Source organism: Amphiura filiformis, chromosome 1 (assembly GCF_039555335.1).
Source record: "Amphiura filiformis chromosome 1, Afil_fr2py, whole genome shotgun sequence".
Lineage (NCBI taxonomy): Eukaryota > Metazoa > Echinodermata > Ophiuroidea > Amphilepidida > Amphiuridae > Amphiura > Amphiura filiformis.
Window position 1 is genome coordinate 35,057,588 of NC_092628.1, and position 26,419 is coordinate 35,084,006.

Sequence of the window (26,419 nt, forward strand, 5' to 3'; positions counted from 1 at the left end):
GGAAGCTTATAATCGCAATCGATTTCAGTGTATTTAATGCTCTGTCCATGCTACTGTATTGTGTTAAAACCCATGGTTTTTTTTCCTATTTTGCTGCATTTATCTCACTTTTTTTTTAAAATATGCACGGTTACATCACATCTTTGTGTCTGCGATATGTATATAGGTAATTATATCTCCATAAGCCAAATTAGTACGGTCTACCATGGTGTAAAATAAATAGATATTACCTTTTGAAGTTATATTATGTTGGTAGACCGTTATTGCGTCATTAATTATTGTTATCCTTATTATAAATAAATTCGCATGACTACCAACAGTTCTGCTACAGTGTAGTGGTTAGGTTTCTGACTTGTGATCACGAGGTCTAGAGTTCGTGTCTCGTTATTGCCGATTTTTTTGGCTTTTAAATTCTGCTCTGTATCCCTTTTATAAATTTCAGATGACACCTAAGACTGTGGAATTTATGGATTCATATTTTTTTTCAGTTATGATCAATCGGTGGGATTAGAAATTACTTTAATGGGCGTTCTCGATAGAATTTCATTTATAAATACTTAGACTCTGTAGAGCAAGCGTTAACATGGCTACCCATACGTTTTTAGAGGTCTTTAGGTGTATAATTTAGAATTTTGATTTGGGGTTACAAAATAGGGTATACGTATTAGGGTTAGGATTTTCTATTAGAGTTAGAAATATGTTTTGGGGTTAGGATTTGAAATAAGAGTTAGACCTACCATGGTTACAGTTCCAAAACGGAGGGATCGTAAGGCCTCCTATATAGATATATCTTTACAAGCTGTTGCGGCGACTGAGGGCTATATCACAATTTCATGTATCACCAGAACCGGGGATCAGAAGTGTATCAGAAGATAGGAAAAAATGCTAAGTCCGCAAAGACTGAAAAGTTATCGAGATCAACCTGTAATGAATGATAGCTGATGTTGATGCGTCTAATGCACTCCCCCTTTCGGGGCGCATGCATTAGACGCATCAGCATCAGCACGCGTGCATTATTCTGTCTCATCTCCCAACAAGTAATACGCGTTTATTAACCTATAACATAATGTATAAGTGCGCAATATTTGTTTGTCTTTTAACATGTCTTGAGTGACTAAGAGAACAGTATTTACCATGTTAAAATCATTGATATGCACATGCAGAACAGCAGAATGTGAAATCAATTTTTACAGCAGAATGTGAAATATTTATTTATCTTTTAATCTCTTTTAAGCGGAAAAAGAGAATCATCATTCCTGCATCATGACGAAACAGTTAAAACAGTCAAAAAAATTTGTATTGTGTAATTGATGCATTCTTTTGATTTCACGAAGGAACTCTTGATAAACTTGATGCTATCACTGTTACATGTAAAGCCCTCTTCCCTAGTAAAAGTGGCACAATTGTGATTTTACCCTTTAACTAAACATATCTCGAACTTTATACAAGCAAATTGAACAGAACAAACGGCATTTGAGAGCTAAGACTACACCCTTGACGTTGATGTAAGCATTATTTCACAACGGTGTTTTCTAATTGCCAGAGAGGGCGCTTTTCACATGCACAATTTTTTTTTGAGACAGGCTGTAGTCTTTTGTCTTTTGACCCATCGCAAGTTATGCTACATCGTAGACGTAATTCTATAATATCTAAAATGTAATTCTATATAGAAGAGTTAAATTTAGCCAGTGGATGCAGTCACGGCGGCGCCACATGGGGGGAGGCATGAGGTGGCAAATGCCCCCAATCAGAACTCTTGTCCCCTGTTGCCCCCAGTAAAAACCCAAAATTACGAGAATTTCCACTTTTTGCGGCAATTTTGCGCAAAATTGGTTGATTTTGCCCCCCTGAAATTCACTTTGCCCCTCAATCCCACCCGATAAAATTCCTGGCGCCGCCACTGGTCAGATGGCACTTACGATGTGTCGTACAGCTACGTAAACTCTTTGTAAAATTGATTCTTGAACTAGCAACACCAGATATGTCTTTTCCAAATCTGGTTTGAAGAAGAATGAAAGAGACAAAAGGGAAACTTATGGAATAAAAGGTGAGGTAATTTGGGGGAAGTAAATTAAGGGGCTAGCATTTTCTTCGGAAGGGGGCTCCCAAATTTACAAAAAGTCGGCGTCAATAAACTTGCGACCCTCCCCGTTTCGGCAACAAACATTTTATGACCCCCCTCCACCACCGATACACCTTATCCTCTAAACAGGCTAAAATTATTTTGAAATCAGTCTTTTGGAATAAAGTAAACATGGTTTATAGATATAGAGAGCATAGACTTCCTCTTTGCTACCATTGCTACATAGATTACGGTAAATCTTTTGACTGTGTTGGCCATCCTCAGATGTGGGAAACTATGAAAAAGATGGGTTTCCCAAGTGGACATGATCAGCCGCTTATATGAAGACCAAGAATCTGCAGTCAGAACAAATCTCTGAACAACATCTCTGAAGACATTATAAGAACAGCTTTGGAGGGGTTTGAAGGTGGAGTAAAGTTTGGCGGTACAAGTATTTACTAACCTGAGGCACGCCGATGATACCACTCTTATTTGTAGCAGCAGAGTAGAGCTGATGGATCTTTTGAAGCGCATCAAAAGGCCAGCGAAGAAAAAATCCTGAACACAAAGAAGACAAAAGTGATGCGTTTTTGATAGATGGACAGCAGATTGAGAAGGTGAAGTAATTTGAATACCTGGGTTTAATGATTAACAACATCGGTGACAGCACAACTGAAATTAAGAGAAGACTGGCTATTGCGAGGACAACTGTGGAAGGCATATCAAGCATATGGAAGGTACGCCTACTTTTCCATTGTCACTTACGGATGCGAGTCTTGGCCTATAACCAAGAATGACAGGAAAAGAGTTGATGCTTTTGAGATGTGGTGTTACAGGAGACTTCAGCAAGTGACATGGAAAGAAAGGAGAACAAATTCCTGGAACATAATCAAGATTGGTATGGTACAAATCTAACCATCAGAAACGAAAGAATGGATAGAAAGCTGAAGTACTTTAGCCATATTGTCAGGAAACATAGGGGTGTAGAAAAAACAAATTTTGCAAGGGGCCATGGAAGGCCGACGAGGAAGTGCAACATCTTGGACTAATGACATGAAGCTGGTCTCTAACCAAGGAATGCAAGGTGAAACGCACTTGGCATCAGATCGAGTGAGATGGCGTACTTTGTGAAGACCACAGCAGCGCTACAGAGCGCCCGACCTGACATGCACAGAGAAAGAATAAATGTCATTGCGATACACAGTGCCCCTCATATGTAAGAACATACTGCTCATAAACCATATAAAATGATACTGCTTCCAATTTATCATCCACTAATTTATGGATTTCGTTGGCATCTGTTTTGTTGTTGTTTTGTTCTATTTGTTTGTTTACTGGTATGATTTGTGTTTTTAACCGGGTTTTTAATTACTGTATCTTTAGACCTACTCTGAAGATTTGATTAACTTTTATTTTTCAGAACCAAAGTTCTACATAGACGCCCATCTATTATACAGCAGCGTGAAATAAGATGAAGACTTTGTTTTCTGAAGAGCAATTTTGATGATGCAACCATTGCTATGGGGAATTCAACATCTAATGTGACGTTCCACGAAAGACTCGGCGAAGGCAACTCCGGGGAAGTCTACCGTGTAACTTGGATATCGAAAGAACGCAAACCTATCGAATCAGCAGCCAAGAAAAGGCCAAGGAGAAAGACTTTTGGGATGAATTGACACGCGAAATTGAATATCTGAAAAAATTGGATCATGTTAATATTATCAGATATTATGACACTATACTGCATCCACCTCACGTAATAATTGTTACAGAGTACGCAGCAAAGGGGTCCTTATTCGATTTTCTGAAAGGCAACGATCGTCTTGCTTTAGACCTTGCACAGAAGTGGGCACTACACCTTATTCGCGGAATCGAATTCATTCAAAAGAACAAGATTGTCCATCGCGATATTAAATCACCGAACTGTGTGATAAGTGATGAAGAGATCTTAAAGATATGTGATTTTGGTATCGCGAAAGATTTGACCAAGACCAAGACAACAGAGAGCGAGCGAGGCACAGTTAAATGGCTCGCCCCTGAGGTGTTTACGGAGGGAAAACTCTCACCTAAAGCAGATATATACGCTTTTGGTATTGTTCTATGGGAATTGCACAGCTGTGAAGAGCCCTACAGAGATACGAGACACGAAACAGTAATGTTCAATGTCGGCAAGTATGATATGCGTCCAGGTATTCCAGCAGATTGTCCCCCTGCGATGAGAACACTGATGGAAAAATGTTGGCACGTAGATCGTGAGCAAAGACCAGCAATTAATCAAATCATAAACCAACTGGAGAATGACTAAAAACGTACCACTGATTTGAGAAATTGGTAGCACCATGGCACTTATTTTAGAAGTCCAAGGTTGCTCAGAATGTGGGTATTCTCCAAATTGGTACGTCGACTACGCTCAAGGTCTATGACTGTGCACTCAGGCTACAGAAACAGAGCTATTCAGTCAGCCAGCAGGTCACACACACACAGTCGAGGTCACCGATTTTCTAACAGCGAGTTCGCTATAATCAGTCGCTTTGCGACTGGACCAAAAGACTATGTCTGAACTTTTGAGGGCGATTTGTGACCCCTAGTGCAAAAGCAGAGTCAACATGGACGGTGAGTAGTTTTGTTTACAAAATTTGCCGTAGAATGATACCAAATTCGACATGTTTTTGTCCTTGTTTGATGATGAAAAGTTGTTCCGATGAAAATTTGGGGTGTTGAAATTTGGAATCTTCAAACCGTGTTATTATCCGGGCGGAATTCGATGTGAAAAAACGAGTGAATTAGTCACGTAGCGAAGGATGTAAGCTTTCGTGTGATACCAAATTCATTACATCGTGGTTTGGTTCAGTTTGCAAAAACACGATTTGCAATTGGGGTCGATTTTGAAATGGACTCGAAATCAATCAATGATTATAATATTGTGGAGCTAGCTTGCATTTTACATTAATAATATGGCTTGCAAATTTAATTTAAATCGTTATTGTTTGAAGTTTATAATTATTTTATCTTGTTAAATAATTAATTAATTATTAATTTATTTGTTCTATTTTTATATTATTTACGATTCCAGGATCTGTGACGGGAGGCACGAAAAACCGCACAACAAAGAGGAAAACGACAGAGACAAACATGGAACTTCAGTGGTTGATGAGGAACTACAATTCATATATCTCTAAAACACTGTCATGACTGTAGACTGTCATTATTTTTAAGGGACTGTTGAATTGTAAATTATGGAAGCAAATCTCTGACTGAGACCGAGACGGTATTTGATGAGAAATGACGCCAAAGACGTAATGCGTCGTCTTGTGGATGGAATTGTGAATTTTATTCCTGGACCTGCTCCGTACTGCAGAAAGAAATCAGAGGCTTGGAACGTAGAATGGAACAAATCCGAACAATAAATACTTAGTTTATACGATGATCTTGATTTATTAATTATGAATATGGAATACAATGGAAATACTTCATCGTCAACGAATTTAAAATATCAGGTACTGAGCTTGAAATCACAAATCATTTTCTTTTTTTAATTGTGCTAAATTATTGTGTAAAATCAGCCTTATTTATTTTTGCCTAAATTTATTGATTTTGACTGAAATTTTCAAAATATGTTTGCAAAAAATTGTCCTGACCGACCGACACTAATTTAAAAGTCTATGCACTCGTAAAACAACCTTTTTTTGGTTGCCTCACAGTTATATTTAAAACGGCAAGAAAATATTATTGCATTGTATAATTGAACAATTGCCTGCATAAATTTACATCAGATTTGGATTGTTTATTCGACTCGGCTTCACCTTCATGTATAAACTATATGAAAATTAGTTAATTCCTGTTCATCGTAGAACTTTCCCACATGGGGTATACAGCGTAGAACGCAGACGCAAAAAATTGTTATTGCACAAACACGATTAGTCGGTTCTGAAAATGTTGCAGCTGTGCTGTATGCCCTTGTGTTGGGTACCGGTACGAAAATGTCCACAATGAACATGAAATTAGCAATTTTCCTATCCAGGATCAGCTTTTGAAAAATATTGTTTTATCAAGCCCAGTAATCGGTAATCCCCAGATGTTTTTTCCTGAATTCATTGATCTGCTAGTCCTTCAAGAATGACTATCGGCTTAGGTTAAAATCTATTAATAGCGAGGCGACTTGGCCTTCGGCCTCGTTGTTCGGCTTTGCCGAACACAGCTCGGCTTCACGAGCCCCCCCATAGCTGAGGTCATTCTCAAGGACTATGATCTGCCAATGCATTGCATTTGTATAAATCTCTTACAAAATGTAAATACCATAGTAATTTGATTATTCAGTTTGTACCGCTAGAAGTTAAAAAGAAATAAAACAACTGTTTCAGAAATTAAAAAAAGTGAAATGCTTTCTTTTTAATATTTTTAATTTTCAAAATGGAGTGTTTTTTAGTCGTTATATGGCTATTTACCCCACAGGTGTGGTAGCCAGATGCAGCTTAGCCTGAGCCCGGGAGCCTGAGTGTGTTTACCGAAGCTGGACCAATAATATCTTGCTTTATTCCGCAACTTTTATGTATGATAGTGTGATGTTGCATCATTGATTTACCCATCCCTGATTTACCCCAGCATATTTGAGTTAGTTTGGACTGAAGCACTGAAGATGCAAGAGTGCAAGAAATAGAGCCTACATAACATATTCCATTTCCCCAGATTTTTCTAGAAAATAGTGTGGTATCTTGCCTGGCAGTGTGACATCCATTCAATCAATTTAAGCTTAGGGACCGTTCACAAACACTTGTTAGGCCTGGGGGTGCTCCTACAAAATGGGGGGGGGGCTTAAAAGTTTTGACCCTCCTGGGTGGCTGAACATTTATATGACCATAAATTTTCCCAGGAAAATTGAGTTTATTTATGTATGGGGTTGACCTATAATTTTCATTTTTAAAATGGGGAGGGCCTGAAATTTTTGAGATCTGAAAAGGGGCCCCGAAAAATTTTCGTGATAAAATTTTTTGCATCCCTGCCCCCCCCCCCAACCAACAAGTTACTGTTTTAAGTTACCCAGGGCCAGACGCGAGACGCGATCGCCGTAGTTCTGCAGTGCAAAGCAAAGCCAAAGCTTCATGCTTCAAAGTAAAATAAAGGAGAACTAGCGTAATGTTCCCCACTTCCACATTTTTTTCATGCATACACTTCAACATTTCCTTTTAATTACTTCAGCTGCGCGTAAAATGGTAAACATAGCTTGTTTACTTCATAGGGTATATTGCTGATCCACTGATTTTCCTTTTCTGGTGCATTGTGGGATAGAAAAGGGGGCAAATCGATCGCTAATTTGCTCCCTTTTCTATCCCACAATGCACCAAAAAAGGATAATTAATGGAGCCATGTATTAATAATCTAAGGGATCAGCAATATACCCTATTGTTTATTTCCGGTTTATTTACCTATCGTAATTTTGAATATTCATGATCTTGTATGTCAATCGACCAATCACAATCGGTTATTTGCATGACGTAAACGCAAAATTTGACCTCTGTCGTGACCTGATAAACAATTCTCCTCGTGTTAGATTCTGTCATGGACGAAAATAATTTTGATGTCGACAGTTGAGATATTTTGCGTGTTATTATCCGGGCGGAAATATATCATGTAAATTGAATACTTGTATTACGTGGAAAACAGATCAAACTTTGGAAATATTGTGTTTTTTCTGGATCATGATCCGATATTATGTGAAAAATAACCACATTTCTTGATCGAAATTTGAGGCGAATCATATGATTTTTTTCGAGGTAAGTTTGACCTTCCAAAATATGTTTTAAGTCATAATTTTATCATCAAACACTAATATATAGTATATAGATATAATATTTTGCAGAAAAGCAAATTATTTTATGATGTTTTAGGGAGAAATTTGAACTCCAATTTGGGGTTTCGACCACGCAACTGCATTGAGCTACCGAGGTCACGCTGTGTGCACGGGTCGTGGAAGTTAGAAACTAGAAGCTCGCTGCACGACCTGCTGGCTGACTGTATTATTTTAAGTACTCAACAGAACGAAATACAATTTTGACACAAAACTATTTTCAGTATAAATACGCAAGTCCATCATTAATTTTCTTATCCGTCAATGTCCGAAGATCTTCATCTTTTCCAGAAAGTCCAAATGGTCAGAAAGCGGAATGAGCTGATCTGCCCAGCACTGACAGTATACAGGACCGGGACTAGTCTACTACATATAAATTATAATCGCCACTTACTTAGAAAAACTTCTATAGGTTTGATTATCATTGAGGTAGCGCCCATTGCAGGTTTATTTTTTTGGAGAATAGCTGGAAGGGCAACTATAGTTTATACATGTACATACTGCATACTGTGAACATCTCCTTAACCCTAACAGAACCAAACATCAAACAAGCTCAATTCATAAAGCAACTGCAAGCGCGGGTGTACCACGTGATGCAATTGCGTCATCATGCGAACAGTCATATGGTCACGGAAAGCTTGGCCGGCTAAGGTAGACCCCCGTGGCAGGCAATGTATAGCCGTGCCGCCCGTGCGCGTGGGGTCCCCGAGAATTTTTTTCTTTGTTTTTTCCTTCCCCCTCGCCAAAATAGGCCTGGGGCGTTAGGGTTAATAACGACAGCGTCAGCGGCATAGCAGTTTCAGAACTTCCTGCATCATCTTCCTGAAAATCTTCCTATTATTACTGAACCCCAACTCGAAAGTCGAAACAATAGCAGCCATGAAGACCAACAAAGCAGCAGCATTGGACTGTGCTATAACTGCTGAAGCACTTCAGGAAGGAGGGGATAGAGTGAATCAGTGATATGATTCTCAAATTATATATTTAAGTATTCTCAACGCTGACACCGCCTCGTCAATGGGTTAATGTAATCATTCCTCTAAGAAACCGACCTCTCTCTCTCTCATGACAATCTACCGTTGTATTTCGCTTATGTTTATTGCTGCAAAAGATTCTTCTGAACAGGATTCGAACTTAAATTGACCCTTAACTGAGAAGCAACCAGGCTGCCTTTAGATCAGGATGCAGCAAGATGCACATCAGCAGATGCACATCTTGAGGAGGATTATGGAGGGCCAACTTCCCTTGACAGTCACTTTTGTGGACTTTTGTGGACAAAAAAGTCTTCGACTCTATCGACTCTATCGTCCGTTGTGTTTTCAGTGGTTCGGCATTATGGGATACCAAAGGTTGTGGTCAATACCGTTCAGGTGCTCTACAACTACTAGTGCCGTCATGTTCGATGGAAGTATCTCCCGGGGGGGGGGCACTCCAACTTTGAGGTGACGCGTATGTAGGGCTGTTAAGACCCCTTTTTTCAGCATCGCTGTCACCCAAAGACCCCATATTTTTTACGAACACATGCTCTGTCACCCGAAGACCCCCTATTTTTTCATTTGATCTGTCACCCAAAGACCCTTACTAAACAAGTTCAATTTGAACAGCAACTTTCATTTATCACTGATTTTGTTACTTATTTTGAAAAAAAAACACAAAGAAATTGAAGCCATTTAGAACTAGAAATTCGATTTCGAGGTTTCTGTGGCGCTGTTTCGGTTCTCACCCAAAGATTCCATTTTAAAAAAAGGTCATGTTCTCACCCCGGTTCTCACCCATATTTTTTACATTTTGCTCTCACCGAATGCCAAAAATCATGCACTCACCCATTGACCCCATATTTTTTACATATTGCTCTCACCGAATGCCCCAGCTTAGTGCGAAAATGCCAGCCCGACACCTATATCTATATCCATTTCAAATTGAAGTGCCCCCCCCCCCCGGGGTATCTCCAAGCCTATCCAAGTAACAACTGGAGTGTTTCAGGGTGATGTTCCTGTGCATTACCTGGATTTCTCGCTGATGATATTGCCCTGTTGGAATATTCCATACCCTGGGCCCGGTCCCCGCTTAGTTGGACTGCAACTGCAGCAGCAGCACATCTAGGTCTGTTTAGTGACAATTCATAATTCGATCGATTAGTATGTTAAACATCAAGCGTGTGGACCGGGTTCCAAAATAAACAATCTACAATCTGATCAACACCACCCACTTGTTGCCAGAGTCAAAGACTTTATCAACTCAAATTTCTCGGCCATATACTGCGTCTTTCAGACGACGAACCTTTAACAGAATATGCGGGAGAATATGCCGCCCTTTATATTCAACCACATGAAGAGGAAACCGGGACGGCCACGCACACTGTACTTACAGTATGTCCAGTACCTTCTGGGAGATACTGAAGGATACTGCAGCCAAAGCAAATTGTTTCGCTAGACCAAGATCGCAACATCATGATGATGATGTTATTTTACTCGAATGCCTTCATCATTGGCTTCTCACATAATGACCCGATGTTGATGTTGGTGTCGAATCTCTCACCGAAAGATCCCTAGTTGTGAATCGCTGTCCGCACACCCGCATCACTTCGAATGTCGAGTGCCCCCCCCGCCCACAAAAAGGAAAAGATCAAGTGTTCCTCAAGTATAGAAATTACAGATTCATGTAAAATGTCATGTTTGTTACACGGGTTTCGGTTTAACCTCAAGCAGACTATGTTAGCACATCCATGACACTAACAAAGGTGCCAAAATCTGAATTTTGATTATTTTTACAATCCTCCGGATGGGCAAATCATTGAATGAACCTTTAAGAAGTTCAGGAAAGGTGTGAAAGTCAAAAAATAGGGACGAACCTACCAACCAGTGACCATGAACTGCTTGAGGAATGGAAGGAATATTTCGGGGAATATTTTAGCTCACTCCCCGGGCTCCCTCCTTAACCCTAACAGAACCAAACATCAAAAAAGCTCAATTCATAAAGCATCTGCAAGCGCGGGTATCCCACGTGATGCAATTGCGTCATCATGCAAACAGTCATATGGCACCGAAAGCTTGGCCGGCTAAGGTAGACCCCGTGGCAAGGTATAGCCGTGCGCGTGGGGTCCCCGAGAATTTTTTTCTTTGTTTCTTCCTTCCTTTTTTCCTTCCCCCTCGCCAAAATAGGCCTGGGGCTTTAGGGTTGATAACGACAGCGTCAGCGGCATAGCAGTTTCAGAACTTCCTGCATCATCTTCCTGAAAATCTTCCTATTATCACTGAACCCCAACTCGTGAAGTAGTAGTCGAAACAATAGCAGCCATGAAGACCAACAAAGCAGCAGCATTGGACTGTGCTATAACTGCTGAAGCACTTCAGGAAGGAGGGGATAGAGTGATTCAGTGATATGATTATCAAATTATATATTTAAGTATTCTCAACGCTGACACCGCCTCGTCAATGGGTTAATGTAATCATTCCTCTAAGAAACCGACCTCTCTCTCTCTCTCTCATGACAATCTACCGTTGTATTTCGCTTATGTTTATTGCTGCAAAAGATTCTTCTGAACAGGATTCGAACTTAAATTGACCCTTAACTGAGAAGCAACCAGGCTGCCTTTAGATCAGGATGCAGCAAGATTCACATCAGCAGATGCACATCTTGAGGAGGATTATGGAGGGCCAACTTCCCTTGACAGTCACTTTTGTGGACTTTCGTGGACAAAAAAGCCTCTATCAATAGGTCCGTTGTGTTTTCAGTGGTTCGGCATTATGGGATACCAAAGGTTGTGGTCAATACCGTTCAGGTGCTCTACAACTACTAGTGCCGTCATGTTCGATGGAAGTATCTCCCGGGGGGCACTCCAACTTTGAGGTGACGCGTATGTAGGGCTGTTAAGACCCCTTTTTCAGCATCGCTGTCACCCAAAGACCCCATATTTTTTACGAACACATGCTCTGTCACCCGAAGACCCCCTATTTTTTCCAGGTTAGATCAGGGCATGCATGGATAGAATGACATCCAAGAATGATTTGGAAATACTTCAGAAAAAACATTGATCTATAAGCAATATACAGTCTCAAAAAAAATTTTGCAAGTGATAAAATAAATAAATAAATGTTGGTATTTATACAGCGCCTTTCACATGTGAACATGTACCAAAGCGCTTTACATTTATTCCGCCGTCATTAGAATATGTCAGCTGCCATACAATGCCCAAGGCATGCTCATACCTTTGGACGTCGCTCAATGGACAGTATTCATAACAGCTCCCCATTTCACACCTGGGTGGAGAGGAGTAATCGAGATAAAGTGCCTTACTCAAGGGCACAACACGATGGCGTCGCCGGGGCTCGAACCCGCAACCTTCAGATTATGAGTCCTAGCCCGTTCCGCTCGGCCACCGTGCTCCCAATAAGCGCCCTCTCTGGCAATTAGAAAATACCGATGTGACATAATGCTTACATCAACGTCAAGGGCGTAGTCTTGGCTCTGAAATGCCGTTTGTTCAGTTCAATTTGCTTGTTTTATTCTCGAGATATGTTTAGTTAAAGGCAAAAGGGTAAAATCACAATTGTGCCACTTTTACTAGGGAAGAGGGCTTTACATGTAATAGTGATAGCATCAAGTTTATCAAGAGTTCCTTCGTGAAATCAAAAGAATGCATCAATTACACAATACAAAATTTTTTGACTGTTTTTACTGTTTTATCATGATGCAGGAATGATGATTCTCTTTAAAAGATAAATAAATATTTCACATTCTGCTGTAAAAATGGATTTCACATTCTGCTGTTTTCCATGTGCATGTCAATGATTTTATCATGGTAAATACTGTTCTCTTAGTCACTTAAGACATGTTAAAAGACAAACAAATATTGGGCAATTATACATGTTATAGGTTAATGAACGCGTATTACTTGTTGGGAGAGATATTAGACAAAATAATGCACGCATGCTGATGTTGATGCGTCTAATCCATGCGCTCCGAAAGGGGGAGTGCATTAGACGCATCAACATCAGCTTTCATTGATTTACATGTACAGCTCTCTTCCTAGTAAAAGTGGCCGCACAATTGTGGTTTTACCCTTTCGTTGTTAAATAAACATATCTCGAAATTGGAACAAGCAAATTGAACAGAACAAACGGCATTTAAGAGCTAAGACTGCGCCCGTGACGCTGATGTAAGCATTATGTCACAACAGTATTTTCTAATTGCCAAAGAGGTCGCTTTTCACTTGCACAATTTTTTTTTAGACAGGCTGTAGGCCTATATAAACCGTAGCATTTATAGTCAATTGGGTATTTAGGCTAAAGGTTTCATGTTCAATTTCGAGCAAAAAAGGAAGAAAGAAGAGGAAAAAGGCAGAAGCCTTGAATCAAGGCTAAAATAAGCAGTAAATAAGACCCGGGTATTAAGTCCTAGACCGCTTATATCTTGTTTGTCGCCCTCTTGTGGTCAGCATATAAAGCTTTGATCTCGGTCCCAGCCGGAACATCGAAATCGTAATTTCGACGAGCTCCTGAGTCCTGTCCATGAACCCAGTCTCTTTTGAGTACATATCATAATTGACTAATTATGTGTATGGAGTGTAACCATTTAAACATGTAGCGCCACCATTTGCCGTGATAGTACGGTGAATCCTCTCGTTTTTCAACAGCTCAGTACGCATGGCGATTTTGTTCGAGATAGGCCGAGCGACTCAGGCTAAGCGTGACCATTTACCCCGGCCATTTACACGATATGACTATCATATGAGATACCACAGAGTTTCTATTCTACGATTTGCGCATGCTCAGTACCCCATATGATGTTGCCATTACAAGAAAATTCGATTTGTTGTCAGGTAAAACCCAGGTTTTGTTTTCAATACACTAACTGGAAATGCAATACACTAATTAGCGGCGATTGCTGTTTGCTGTGGATATATTTTACTTTGTACTTCTAAGTGGGTCGACTGTAGAGGTTGTGCATATGACGTATCATACCGTAAATATGGCAGACTACTCAAATGCATTCAACAAAAGCATGATTACCGCGACAGTTCGTCTCACACACATTATAAATGCACTACGATCAAATAGGTTGGTGAAAACATTTAATTGAATTCGCTTTCGAAATGACGTAATAATCGGATTAACTACCATAGCAATAAATGAATACAATGTTTGAATAGGTCGCCCTGCACTATGCACTAAATCAGTTGCGCTCATCACCTGCAATCATAGATTGAATACAATACCGCTCTTTTCATAGATACTAATCTTACAGGTGCGAGTGATTAGCATGTCTTTAACATCTATGGTTCAATGCATAAGTACCGCATGAACATTGTAGTGCAGGTCAATCTATTCGCCGTCGAAGTGATGTAATAATCGGATTAACTACCATAACAATAGGGTAAAACAATGTTTGAATATATCGCACTGCACTAGTACGTTCACGTTCACGTATACTGCTGCGCGAACGATATGACCTGGCGGTTGTTTTCAGCTATGTCAATGGTCGCGCTCTGAATACACCTCTACACCCACCTATTCTCACATATCGGAGGAAGAGGCAGCAATCGTAAGGATCAAGGATGCCAAGTTACCAGGAATTGACAACGTATCAGCATATCTTCTGAAGAAAGGTGGACAAACAACAATCGAAGCTTAAACCAAGCTGTGCAATGAGGTGTGGACCTCTGGAGTTTGGCTTTCTGCCCTAAACACAGTCAATCATCATCCCTCTTCCAAAGAAAGGCAACCTACTACCGTACCATCAGCTCGATTGTCATCCTTGTCAGATACTCTTGCGAGCAGAGAAGCAAGCAGTGTTCAGGAAGGGGGGGTAGTACGGCAGATCAGATCTTCAAGCTGAGAATGATATGAGTGAGAAGCTTCCGGACAGATTAGAAGCCACTCTAACGTCATTAACTGCAAGAAGGCAAGTGATTGGGTCTGACAGGAATATATCTGGTTGCAGGGCATGCTGTAGAATTGAGGATGTTGACAACAAGACTAGGAAAGAGCGCAAAACTTCTTGGCATGCAGATCAGTACAAAGAAAAGTAAAGTCATGAAAATGGAATCCAACGAGGAAATGTGTGTCCCGGGATGTGTGTATCAATTGATGGAGAGAAACTAGAAATTGTGACTGAATGAAATAATCTTGGAGCTACCATCTCAGAGGATTCAAGATCAGTTCAGAATACAAATCAAGATTGTTATTGCCACATCATCACTTGCAAAGCTCAAAACCACTATGGGTTTACTTCCAATACTGGTTACACCCGTTTTAACATATTGTATATGGGTTCGAAACTCGGGCGCTGAATGCGAAAATGGAAAAACGAAAAAAGTTTGAAATGAACAGTACGCAGACTATTCCAGACTAGTCCATTTACACTTCTCGCTGGGAACTGATGTTTAGCTATATATATCTGCAGGGAGGCACATTCGGCTGTAGAAAGAGAGGAAGACCTATCATTGAACTCATCAGATTGAACAGCTGAAGACAGAGAGCTTTGAAGATCTTGTTTTCAAGAGCCATCAGTATATTGCCCAACGGCCTTCAAGCTATGGGACGTAGATAGATAGATAAGGGAGCTGCAATCAATTTTTCCCATGATTATTATAGGGTTTTTTTAATAAGTGAAGTTTCCTAATAGAATATCACTTTAAAGTTCATTGCAAAATGGTAATATTAAATGGTGCAAATGTCATGTTTTGACAAGCAAGTGTCCTTCAAGTAACCGTTTCAACGGATATGCTCTAAGTATTGAAAGTTTACAAGTGGTAGCATGACTTCCTGAGTGATGGTAGGTTATGGTGTACGCAAACAATACTCTATCACCTAGGCCTACATTTAGGCGTTGATAAAAAAACAGTCAAGATAATTTATTGGACGGTAGCTGACAGTGCTGTTCATTTCAACTGAATTCCATCATGGCATCCCTTGCAGAGTTAGGGTTGATCGTTTTATCTCTTCTTCTCTGCAGCCTTGAACAAGGTAGGCATATTTGTAATTTGATATCAACTTTATGTTCGCGGATTTATGAGTGAAGTGCATTTCGTAGCCTTTCGTTGTAGGCCTATTAGTAGGTCTACATTGAGTTATTTGGTTAGTTAAATGGCTAGGTAAAGACAATTTAAGTGCTCTCAAGGGCTCTCGTTATATTTTATTTTTGTCAGATATACTTTCCCCCTGAGAAGTTGGATTGATTAGCTGAATGAAGTCCCAATTAACGAAAGCTATTTTGGTGCACAATGTTTTACATTATTTTGGGAGATTATATCGTCGAATACTTAGGCTATAATTGAAGACCGAATTAAAAAGACTAGTTTGCGTATGACGTTAATTCTGTCAACCAGACTAAATATGCCGTACTGCGCAGGTCAGCAACCAATCACGCCGCGCTTCTGCCCTGACGTCGGACGCAAACTAGTCTTTTTACTTCGGTGTTCAATTATAGTGATTATTTTTCTGGAGGATAAGGCCGACATTTTGGGTTTTTTGTACGTACCTGACACAAGCAGTCAATCCTGTTAGACAGAGGATCTCAGTAACTAATTACTTAGTTTATACTGGCCAGATATTACTCAGTGGTTTACTGGCCTACATGTATATCGTATTTTGGAACTTGCCAAGAGCTAAAAGTGGGGAGGAGTATCAGGCGCGTATACGGAACTTCAGTAACCGGGGGGATTTCATGGAAAGCGGGAACCTTGACCGATATTTTGATTTTCCCGGAAGTGGTACTCCTGTCTACAGCGTTGGTCTGGAGCAAATGATCAAAGATGTGGCTCAGAAAGAATGTGCCCTCCAAAGAGAGAGACGAGTACATCTCCCCAACCCACCTTAATGTAACAATCGCGTTCACAAATGTGTACTTCTTGTTGGAATTTTGAGCATAGGCTATATGCCTAGTTGAATTGCTTTCATAATTTCCTTTCTAAAATGTATATATATACTTGTCTTTGTTAATTTAACTTGAAAAGTTATGGTGAGAATAAAGCTTCATCAAACGCGGTCCTACGTGCAAAACTGATAGGCATAAGGATGCCGGATGTTTGGGTGACGGTCTCAAGAGGTAGAAAACACCATGCACTTATACAGTCAGATCCGACCTTTTTTGTTATTTAAAAGTGTTCCGTTAAAATATTACATTAAGGTGGGTCGGAGAGGAGCATGACCTATAGCTTTGTTTACACTCAAATCATATGAAAAGGTTTGGCTACAAAACGATTCTCTTATAAATGCATCCCGAGTACACATATATTTCCAAGCACAACGAATCTAGCCTCTACGCAGTCTGTGTTTATACTACACGGTTGAGTGCATAGCATCATAAGAACTGTGTGAGATTTAGTGGGAAATAGACATCTGTGATTGGTTTTTGTCAAAACCTCAAGTGTTCCCTTCACCCAATTTTTTTTATATCAAACGAAAGCAAGCACTTCCCCCAAAGAATACTTTCATTACGTCAACAGATAACGCAATTCAATGTTTATAGCAAGGCGAATGTGGTAAATCTGTTGAAAACGACCTATCCAAGCACACTTTTCGACCAAAATGTAGGTTTTAAAAGTCAAAACCTCAAGTGTTCCTTGCAATATTTTACAAGTAAATGAAAGAGCACACTTATATTGTCCATATATTAGCTTCATTTCAATGAGCAATGGCCAATTCTCTTTAAATTGCAAATCTTGTACAAAGAGTTCGCCTGTTTTGTCATACGGTTGTAAATTCAATGAACTATGATATTGCTAAAGAGCGCTTACAAATTGATATGATTGTGACAAATAAAGCTGACCAACAAGAAGAATTGTATGGTTTATATAAAGGAGATCCCAATGATCCATTTCCGCCCATGGGCTTGATATTTCTCGTGAGTAGAAAAGTCTAAAACTTTTGTTTTGATACATTATTGACGTTTTTGATATACTCAGGCTAAATTTAAAATTGGCCTCTGCCATCCGGGGGGCACTTCAATTTGAAATGGATATAGGTGTAGGGCTGACACTTTCGAACTAAGGGGCATTCGGTGAGAGCAAAATGTAAAAAATATGGGGTCAATGGGAGAAAGCATGATTTTTGGCATTCGGTGAGAGCAAATGTAAAAAATATGGGGTCAATGGGTGAGAGCATGATTTTGGCATTCGGTGAGAGCAAAATGTAAAAAATATGGGGTCATTGGGTTCATGACCTTTTTTTAAACGGAATCTTTGGGTGAGAACTGAAACAGCGCCACAGAAACCTCGAAAATCGAATTTCTAGTTCTAAATGGCTTGATATTTCTTTGTTTTTTCAAAATAGGTAACAAAATCGGTGATAAATGAAAGTTGCTGTTCAAATTGAACTTGTCAGGGTCTTTGGGTGACAGATCAAATGAAAAAAAATTCGTAAAAATATGGCGTCTTTGGGTGACAGCGATGCTGAAAAAAGGGGTCTTAACAACCCTACATACCTCCAAAGTTGGAGTGCCCACCGGGCTGCCATCCTAAACCTCCAATACAAACAGCTACAAACAGTACGTTTATGGGGGTTTTATTTTATTTTTTCAGGTCATGCTGGCTCAGTTGATACCGTTGGCCGTGAATTCGTATTTGCTTTTCCGACACCATACTACCCAACTTCTCGCTACACTTCTTATGTACCAAAGCTTTATATAGTTTTAACCAATCCAACAGCCGCAACAGCATCAGTTGATATCACTATAACGTCGAGTACTGCAACAACTTCCCTTTCACAACGAGTAGATAATCGCCCTGCAAACGTCACCATCTCGTTCACAGATTACTTTGGTAGCACTTATTATACGGGTACCAACGATCCTAAAACCATCCGTCTAAGTTCCACGGGGGATATCTCTGTAGTTGCACATTACTCCTATAATCAAAAATACTCAACATGGTATTCTACTGGCATGATAATCTTACCCGTACCTGCACTTGGTACTGACCACTTCTTAGTGTCATACAGGCCTTACGCTGGGTATAAATCGGAATTTACCATTTCGGCAACTGGAGTAGTTACAACGGTATATATCCGTGGGACTGATGGTTACCGTAACACCAAGGTCTTACAACCTTATGAAACATTCCAATATAAAAGTAGTCATGATCTAACTGGGTCACGAATCGCATCAGATAAGCCGATTTCGGTGATATCTGGAGTATCGTCAACCCGGATACCCGATGGAGTAGATTACAGATCTTATTTCGCAGTTCAAATACCACGAGTCGATGGAATCGGAAAGGATTACATTCTTAGCCCTTTCAAAGACCGTTCATCTGGTTACATCTTTCGCGTTGTTGGGACTGAAGATAACACATTGATTACTGTAGGCCTAACAGAAAAACCCGTTGAGCTTCACGCAGGAGAATTTCTCGAACGTGTTACCACTGCTGACAATATAACGATGATTACTTCCAGCAAGCCCGTATATGTGTGTCAATATATGAAAGGCTATGCCTCTGAGAGCAGCTATGGGAACGCAGCCATGGTATTAGTACCAGGATTGGAGATGTTTCCGTCTTCTAGCGTGAGCTTTGCAGTCTCCTCGTTACCATCAAAATCTTCTCGCTCCAGGTACTCTGTTAGCATTACTGTTAAATGCGATAGTAAGGACGGGTTACTAATGGATGGTAATGTTTTAGGTAAGATAAGCTCAACAGTCCATGAAAGTACCATTTTATATCCAATTTCTAGAAATAGTTTGAAGAACATTCTAATGTGTATTATGTTCACATGCTTCAAGTATATAGGTAAACTTGGAAACGCTGGTAATACGTGGGTGAGAGAATGGTTGGGATTGACTTGATCTACAAGTACAATGTCAAAATAATGAGTAATGAATTAGTTACGCAATTAATTGAGTTGTTCTAAAAAGGTTACTTTTGCGTGTTTAATATTTTGCTTCAGCTCATGTGTGGGATGAGTTTTCTAGCCCAGACAACAAATTCTGCATTTTAAGAAAACAAGTTACCGTTGAGGAGGGCTATAAAATATCTCACACATCGCCCGATGAGCCTTTCTCTGTTATGGTGTACGGCGTAGGATACAAGGTGGGCTACGCCTTCATGGCCGGCTATAATGTCCGAAATCGTACGCCACTTCTTGTGCAGAATACTACTCTGGAAATGATACCCGAATCTAAAGGCAAGTTTCATTTTCAAACCAAAAACTAGTTAAATAATCTATCGGCTTCACATGTCAACATTTTACACTTACGCTTTAGGGAGGAAGTGGGTCAGGCTTCTCCTAACGAAAGCACTCTCGTTTATAGGACGTTATTATTCCTTGTGTATTGCTGTTCTGTGTTTTGATGCTTGTAAGGCGCTATGTGCTCCGTAGAGCGCCCTATCGAACATTTGGACCTTTTGGGCAAAAAAAAATCGCTATTTTATTATTAGGACTATTTTACGTCAATGAAATACAGTGTGTAACATTATAAGCTTATATTGCCATCGTGATTACTCAGGCAAGGTGTACCGACAGGTCGGGTTGTACCAAAGGCTACTGGGGTGAGGAATAAGGGAGGTGCTGGCCCTCGCACACTCCATTTTGTTATATCTCTACGTACAAATTCGAAAGGCCAGCTCCAGTCAGGGGCTGAAGCGCTACCCACATATAGGTCGTATATTGTTGATAAAATAAAAGTTTTATATCATTCACATTTTTTACAATGTTGTTATTTATTTACATTAAATGTTCACTTCTTTAAGATTGGTATTGGAACTGTCGTAATTAAGTTTCTGTAATCTGCGTAGGATTAGGGAGGCTATATTTTTGTGATTACGAATCACGATTGCAACCCAATTTTCCCAAATTCAGGAATATCACTTGTATGTGAGGATAACGAGATGACTATCTATGTTAACAAATCATTCGTCATCGATGGCCAGCCTTCTGATGTTCATCTTAGCGATCCATATTGTTTTGGGAGATTGGTAAGGACAAGCAATTCACAGCAATGGATTCGTCTTAAGACATTCTATACCGATTGCGGCACTATTATTGAGGTATGTCAAGATGAAAATGGAGACCATCATACTTTAACGTTTTTGTTCACATTTCAGCAGTGGTTGACTCGATAATTTTGTTTTCTTTTGAGGGTTACCTGCTTCCCAAATAATGTAGGGGAGACCGGGGCAAGTCCGCCCTTGGGGCAAGTCCGCTTACCCCATGTTTCTGATCTCGTGACTGCTGGAAAAGTACAATGATGATGTAATTAGCTGGCACACGTCAAAGTTACGTACCCAAGAAAACAAGACAGTCCGACACATCTCGCCACAGAAATTATCGTCAAAAAAACGTTTTTGAGTCAAGGAAGTTTACATTTTTGAAATTAGTAATATTGTAATAATCTCAAGACCTTACAGAGACGGTTTTCGTTCTTATATTTATTTGGAAAGTGAACGTTTTGCCCAACATATTATGCAATTAAAAGATCAACATATTGTGTTTAGTAGGCATAACACGAGGTAAAGAAAAAATGGAGCGTTGGGGCAAGTCCGCCCTGTATGTGAAGGGGCAAGTCCGCCATGTGTTTTCCCCAGGCGGACTCCCAGGGCGGATTCGCCCCATCGGCGTATTATGCGAAATATTTATAATAATACCTTTAAGAAGAGTAAAACTACATGCAAGCATATTTTTTAAAGTTAAGTGGTATCAGTATTACTCATACCACCGTTTATGCCCTAAAACCATAAATGCCGAAGTTGTAAATAAAGGTTTCGCTCATTTTGGACCCCTACATTTATTAGCTTACATTATACCCCTCCAATAAATTTAGTAGACTCTTTGGAAGAGAGTGAGTGCCTAATATACCCTTTACTAAACGATTGCATTAAATTTATAATTGTTTTGCAATATTATAACCTTTTCTTTTTATCAGGGCGAACTTACCCCACCATAGGGGCGGACTTGCCCCAGCACGGGGCAAGTCCGCCCTGTCATCGTGATTTTTATTTTCCCTTCTCTTGCCGTTACTGACAGCTCAATGCCCTTACAAATGTGGTAGTATTTAGCTATAGTATACAGCTTAAAAATGTAAAAACTATAGCCTTCTAACATGAGAATTGCCCTCTCTAGGTGTGATTGAAGAAAATAGGGCGGACACGCCCCGGTCTCCCCTACGCGAAGCTCGAGAAACATTTCCAAAGGGAGATACCTTGATGTAAAGTACAATATTGAATGTTATTATTGCCCTATTAAAATCATATTCTACTTTTCAGGAGAGTGTAACTGGCTCAGTTTTCAAGAATACCTTAATTTATAAGGGACCAAAAGACGAAACTGTTGTAATTGGGCGAGATGCGACCATTAATCTCAATATCACCTGTGCGTTTGAAGACCGCGCTTTGGCTAGTCTGCAGGTGAGACCAGAGTTGAGTGTCATCGATGGTAGCCTTTCTGGGTTTGGCAATTTGGTCAATGTCACATTTACTCTAAAGGTACGTGTTTAAATTTAATGACTTGTGTTTGATTGTTTATATTGCCACCTTTGTATAACCATGCCTGAAATTGAAAAACGATTTTACAATGATAATAATAAAACAGTGTGGCTTCAAGGGTCATTTACCTTTATGAAAGGATTCTAAGTGGCAAAACAGCATCAGTAACTGTAGTAAACGATATTATTAGGCATTAATCGACTGATTATAATGATACAATGTGAATTGAACATCTTCACACTGCCTGCCTATTCCGGCACGTTTGTGAGATTAACGCCAATTTTTATTGGTTTTCCCTTTATCTTTTTGGACACGAAATATTGCGTCCGCAGACAAAGCTTAGATTAAACAATATAACTTCCTGGCAAGAGTCTCCGATTTAATGTCAGTAATGTTATTCAGTGTACTTTTGTTGTTAATAAAACAGATGTACCATACTATAAATTATGACTTGGCGTACCGACGGGAAGATTTTCCGGTCACAGTTCACGTGGGTAAACCAATCTATTTAGAGGCGAAGGCATCCGGGGGCGATGGTATTCAACTGATGGTTGATAGTTGTCTTGCGACACATTCCAGTAACCCGAGGACTACACCCAATTACATATTCATTGACGACGGGTAGGTGCTTTTGTGTTCCGCGGGAAAGTAAGAAGTAAATACTAATAACACACACAAACTAACATACAAAACCAAGCAAGGAAAGAAAATGAAGCTTTTCATAGAAAACGTGTAGGGCCATACGTTCATTACATAGATGACTTCATGTATTCGCACAATATGTACGTCACTGTCAAGGTGAATGCATTTGATCCAGAAAAATCTTGTTTGTTTGTTTGACCAGTCGGTCCTCCCGGCGCTAGGATCATAATGGGAACAGGCTCAAGCAAATTGCTCAAGACAAACTTTAAAGCTTAAATATGTTGGTATTGTATAGTTGAAAAGAAAGAAACATTTCACTTTTACAGATGTCCTACTGATGAGACAGTGGTATACTACTCCGATGCTGAATCGGCAACACAGCGCTTCTCGACCATTGCCTTTACACTATCAGATGGTGACAATCCAACAGCCGTTGTAAGTATTCATCACAATTTTAGGCAGATCAGTCGTGGTTGATTTTAAAATCAGTACAACCATGTAACTCTTTTTGTCCAACCAAGTTGAACGAATAGTGTGACATTTCCTGACCAACGTTTGGTAAAGATCTGAACGCAATGTTCCGTAATCGTAGTGTTATGGATAATAACCTACTCTCATATCATGATGGCGACGCGTACAGTAAGCAAATGTGTTATTACTTTTGCATTCAGGCATACATCCATTGCTGGTTAATAGCATGCAATTCCAGTGATTCATCAACTCGCTGCCAAAGAGATTGTAGTGTACGCCAAAAGCGAAAATCGGCAATGACAAAGGAAAAACAATCTTCCGAACATTATGTCGTCAGCTGGGGACCACTCATTATATTATCTGAATCAAACGGACACAACGAAGAAGGTAAATATCGGATATTTTTCATCCTGATCTTTATCATTATTATCTTCACCATCCTCCTCCTCCACTTCCTGCTCCTCCTTATTCTCCTAATCCTCCACCTCATCCTCATCGTCGTCTGTAACCGTTAAAAACAATTATGCCCTCTTTTCTTTTCAGATGTAACAATGGACACCAAGTTTCAGTACACACCGTTGATAGTGGGAGCAAGTTTCTTCGTCATTGGAGTCGTAGTCGCTGCAATTGGTGTAATTACGTATTTACGTAGCAAACGAAATCGCTCATCAAAATCGTGGTATGATTCCCGTGAAGACAAATACCAGCTGCTTATGATGGAAGACTTTCATGATGAATCTTATGAATGATGTATAATAAAGAAAACAGATGAGGGAATACCAGTTGGAAGCCACCTCTAACATCATTCAAACATCATGATGTAAACTGCTAGGATTTAATGTTTCCCAATAGGTGGCATTATGAGCAAAAGCGTTTATCTTGCACCAACTATTACTATTATCTTGATTATTGGTAGTTCTACATTATTCTAAATACACAGGTGGCCAAATATGTTTTTCAGTAATAAGCAATTAATGAAGTTTAAATTCAATGAATCAGTGCCATTTTTCTGATTTTACGATTTTCTTTGATATTCAAAGTAGAGTTTGGCTGCATTTACTCAACACCTGCGTGACCAAATTTGTAATCATCCACTGCAAATGGGCGGTAATTTTGACAGAGCTTGTTTGGGGATATAACCCATTCAAACGCTTAAAAGCAATAGAAAACAAAAAAGGATTTCCCAACTTGTGTGCTGATTCTTACTACTTGCAAACAAGCAATAGGGACAATTTGATAAATCAATGTAAAGCTTATTTTGAAGAAAGGTTGCCTACTTGCCTATCAATATCTCAAAAAGTGAAAATGACAACATTACTGCCATTGTGGTGGACGGTCACATTTAGTGAACATGATATATGATTGGATACATTATTTGAATATTACTCACAAGCAAACGTGATTACTTAGTGATTTTGGACATTAACGACGATTACACTCCAAAAATCGTATCCATTAATAAAATCGAGGCAAGAATGTGTTTAGTAAAGTGTTTTTAAAAATGCTAAACACTGTTTTTGCAGTGTATGTCTGTGTTAGATTAATGTTAATAATTTATATTTACTGAGATCCTTGTAAAGGACAGTTTAGATTTAATTCAATCATGCTGCCAAGTAGTTCAAAACAAGTAAGTCTGTAAGTTAGTTTTGAATCAAGTATCCACATAGCATTTTGTATAGGGTCAACTGCATTATAGACGATTGTAGAACGCAAAGAATAATGCGAAGGATGCTTTAAGAAGTAGTTATTGTACAGAATGCATCAGAGGGGCAACCAGTGATTGGCTAGACATCCTAATTTAGATTAGGGGGCAACCAGTGATTGGCTAGACATCCTAATTTAGATTAGGGGGCAACCAGTGATTGGCTAGACATCCTAATTTAGATTAGGGGGCAACCAGTGATTGGCTAGACATCCTAATTTAGATTAGGGGGCAACCAGTGATTGGCTAGACATCCTAATTTAGATTAGGAGGCAACCAGTGATTGGCTAGACATCCTAATTTAGATTTCTGCAATGTTGGAACAAGCATAGACATGAGAATGAACCGAAGGTGAAAGCAATCTGGTAAAGACAGAATAATGACATTGAGATGAAGGATGTTACTGAATGTACGTCTATACCTTTATTATCGCGCTAGTAAGCCTGTCGGGTTCAGAAACTATGGCTATCATACGTACACATGCATTTACACTTACAAAGTGAGTTATTGGCAATGTCTTTTGAAATAATATGATATATTTATATGATCAAATTGTCTTATTTATGATTGCTGATCGTTTCGTGGTTTCGTTTGATTAAATATGTCGTTCACTGAAAATCTCTGACAATCCCTTTAATGCTTCAACCAACTATACGCGGAGGAAGGAAGTAGCCAATGTTTGTAAATAGTAGACCTTTAGTTTTGTTTGAATATATTGACATCATGAAGATGCAGGAAAGATACAGGATGAAGGCGTACCACTGCCAAGGGCACTGATTGCAAAAGTTAATAATAGAAAAGGGCACAAGGAATATATACTTGGGAAAACTTACTTTCGAATAAGGTGGCAGCAACAGCACCAACCACAACAACATTGTCAGCGGACCATTGCGCAATTGTTGTTACTCTTCGCTCATACGCGGATTTAGGGTTTCTCTACCGGAAGTCAATTTGTGCCGAAATTCCTTCCCACAATGCAATAAGCGTTTTGCATAACAATAGATGCAGTTCGGATGTTAAGTTTAATTAAAATATTCTTTGTTATGCAATACGCATATTGCATTGTGGGAAGAAATTTCGGCTACTTCCGGTAGAGAAACCCTAAATCCGCGTATTGATGTTGCTTTAAGGCGGGTCGGAGGAAAGCATATGGTTTGCTTTCGGCGTATGTATGGTGGGTGTATGTAATTTCACGTTATAGGTATAAGTTTGAACTGCTTTAATACTTTTAAAAGGTTGTATAAGCAAAAGAGAATAAATTGTTTGGATACGTTTAAAGAG

At 39.6% G+C, this 26,419-nt stretch overlaps 1 protein-coding gene across 2 annotated transcripts; it reads left to right on the forward strand.

Moving 5' to 3' along the window:
• The first annotated feature begins 15,665 nt into the window (after positions 1–15,665).
• LOC140146167 (uncharacterized) lies at positions 15,666–26,419 on the forward strand. 2 transcript variants are annotated; one of them, XR_011858198.1, is made up of 10 exons: positions 15,666–15,874; positions 18,430–19,524; positions 19,790–20,026; positions 20,702–20,889; positions 22,105–22,323; positions 22,751–22,944; positions 23,292–23,400; positions 23,637–23,823; positions 23,980–25,205; positions 25,411–26,419. XR_011858198.1 is itself a non-coding variant. In XM_072167933.1 (9 exons), exons 1-9 carry the CDS (start codon positions 15,811–15,813, stop codon positions 24,183–24,185), a joined length of 2,499 nt encoding a protein of 832 aa, XP_072024034.1. In that variant the 5' UTR covers positions 15,666–15,810; the 3' UTR covers positions 24,186–26,419. The 2 variants fall into 2 exon arrangements, 1 of the variants encoding a protein (XP_072024034.1); XM_072167933.1 differs by having other exon boundaries at positions 23,980–26,419.

Excerpts from the sequence above, each read along its gene's own strand:
- LOC140146167 (XM_072167933.1), top strand. The coding sequence starts at position 15,811 with ATGGCATCCCTTGCAGAGTTAGGGTTGATCGTTTTATCTCTTCTTCTC. Across the intron at positions 22,324-22,750 it reads ATGTCACATTTACTCTAAAG|ATGTACCATACTATAAATTA; the intron begins GTACGTGTTTAA and ends TTAATAAAACAG. Across the intron at positions 22,945-23,291 it reads TACATATTCATTGACGACGG|ATGTCCTACTGATGAGACAG; the intron begins GTAGGTGCTTTT and ends TCACTTTTACAG.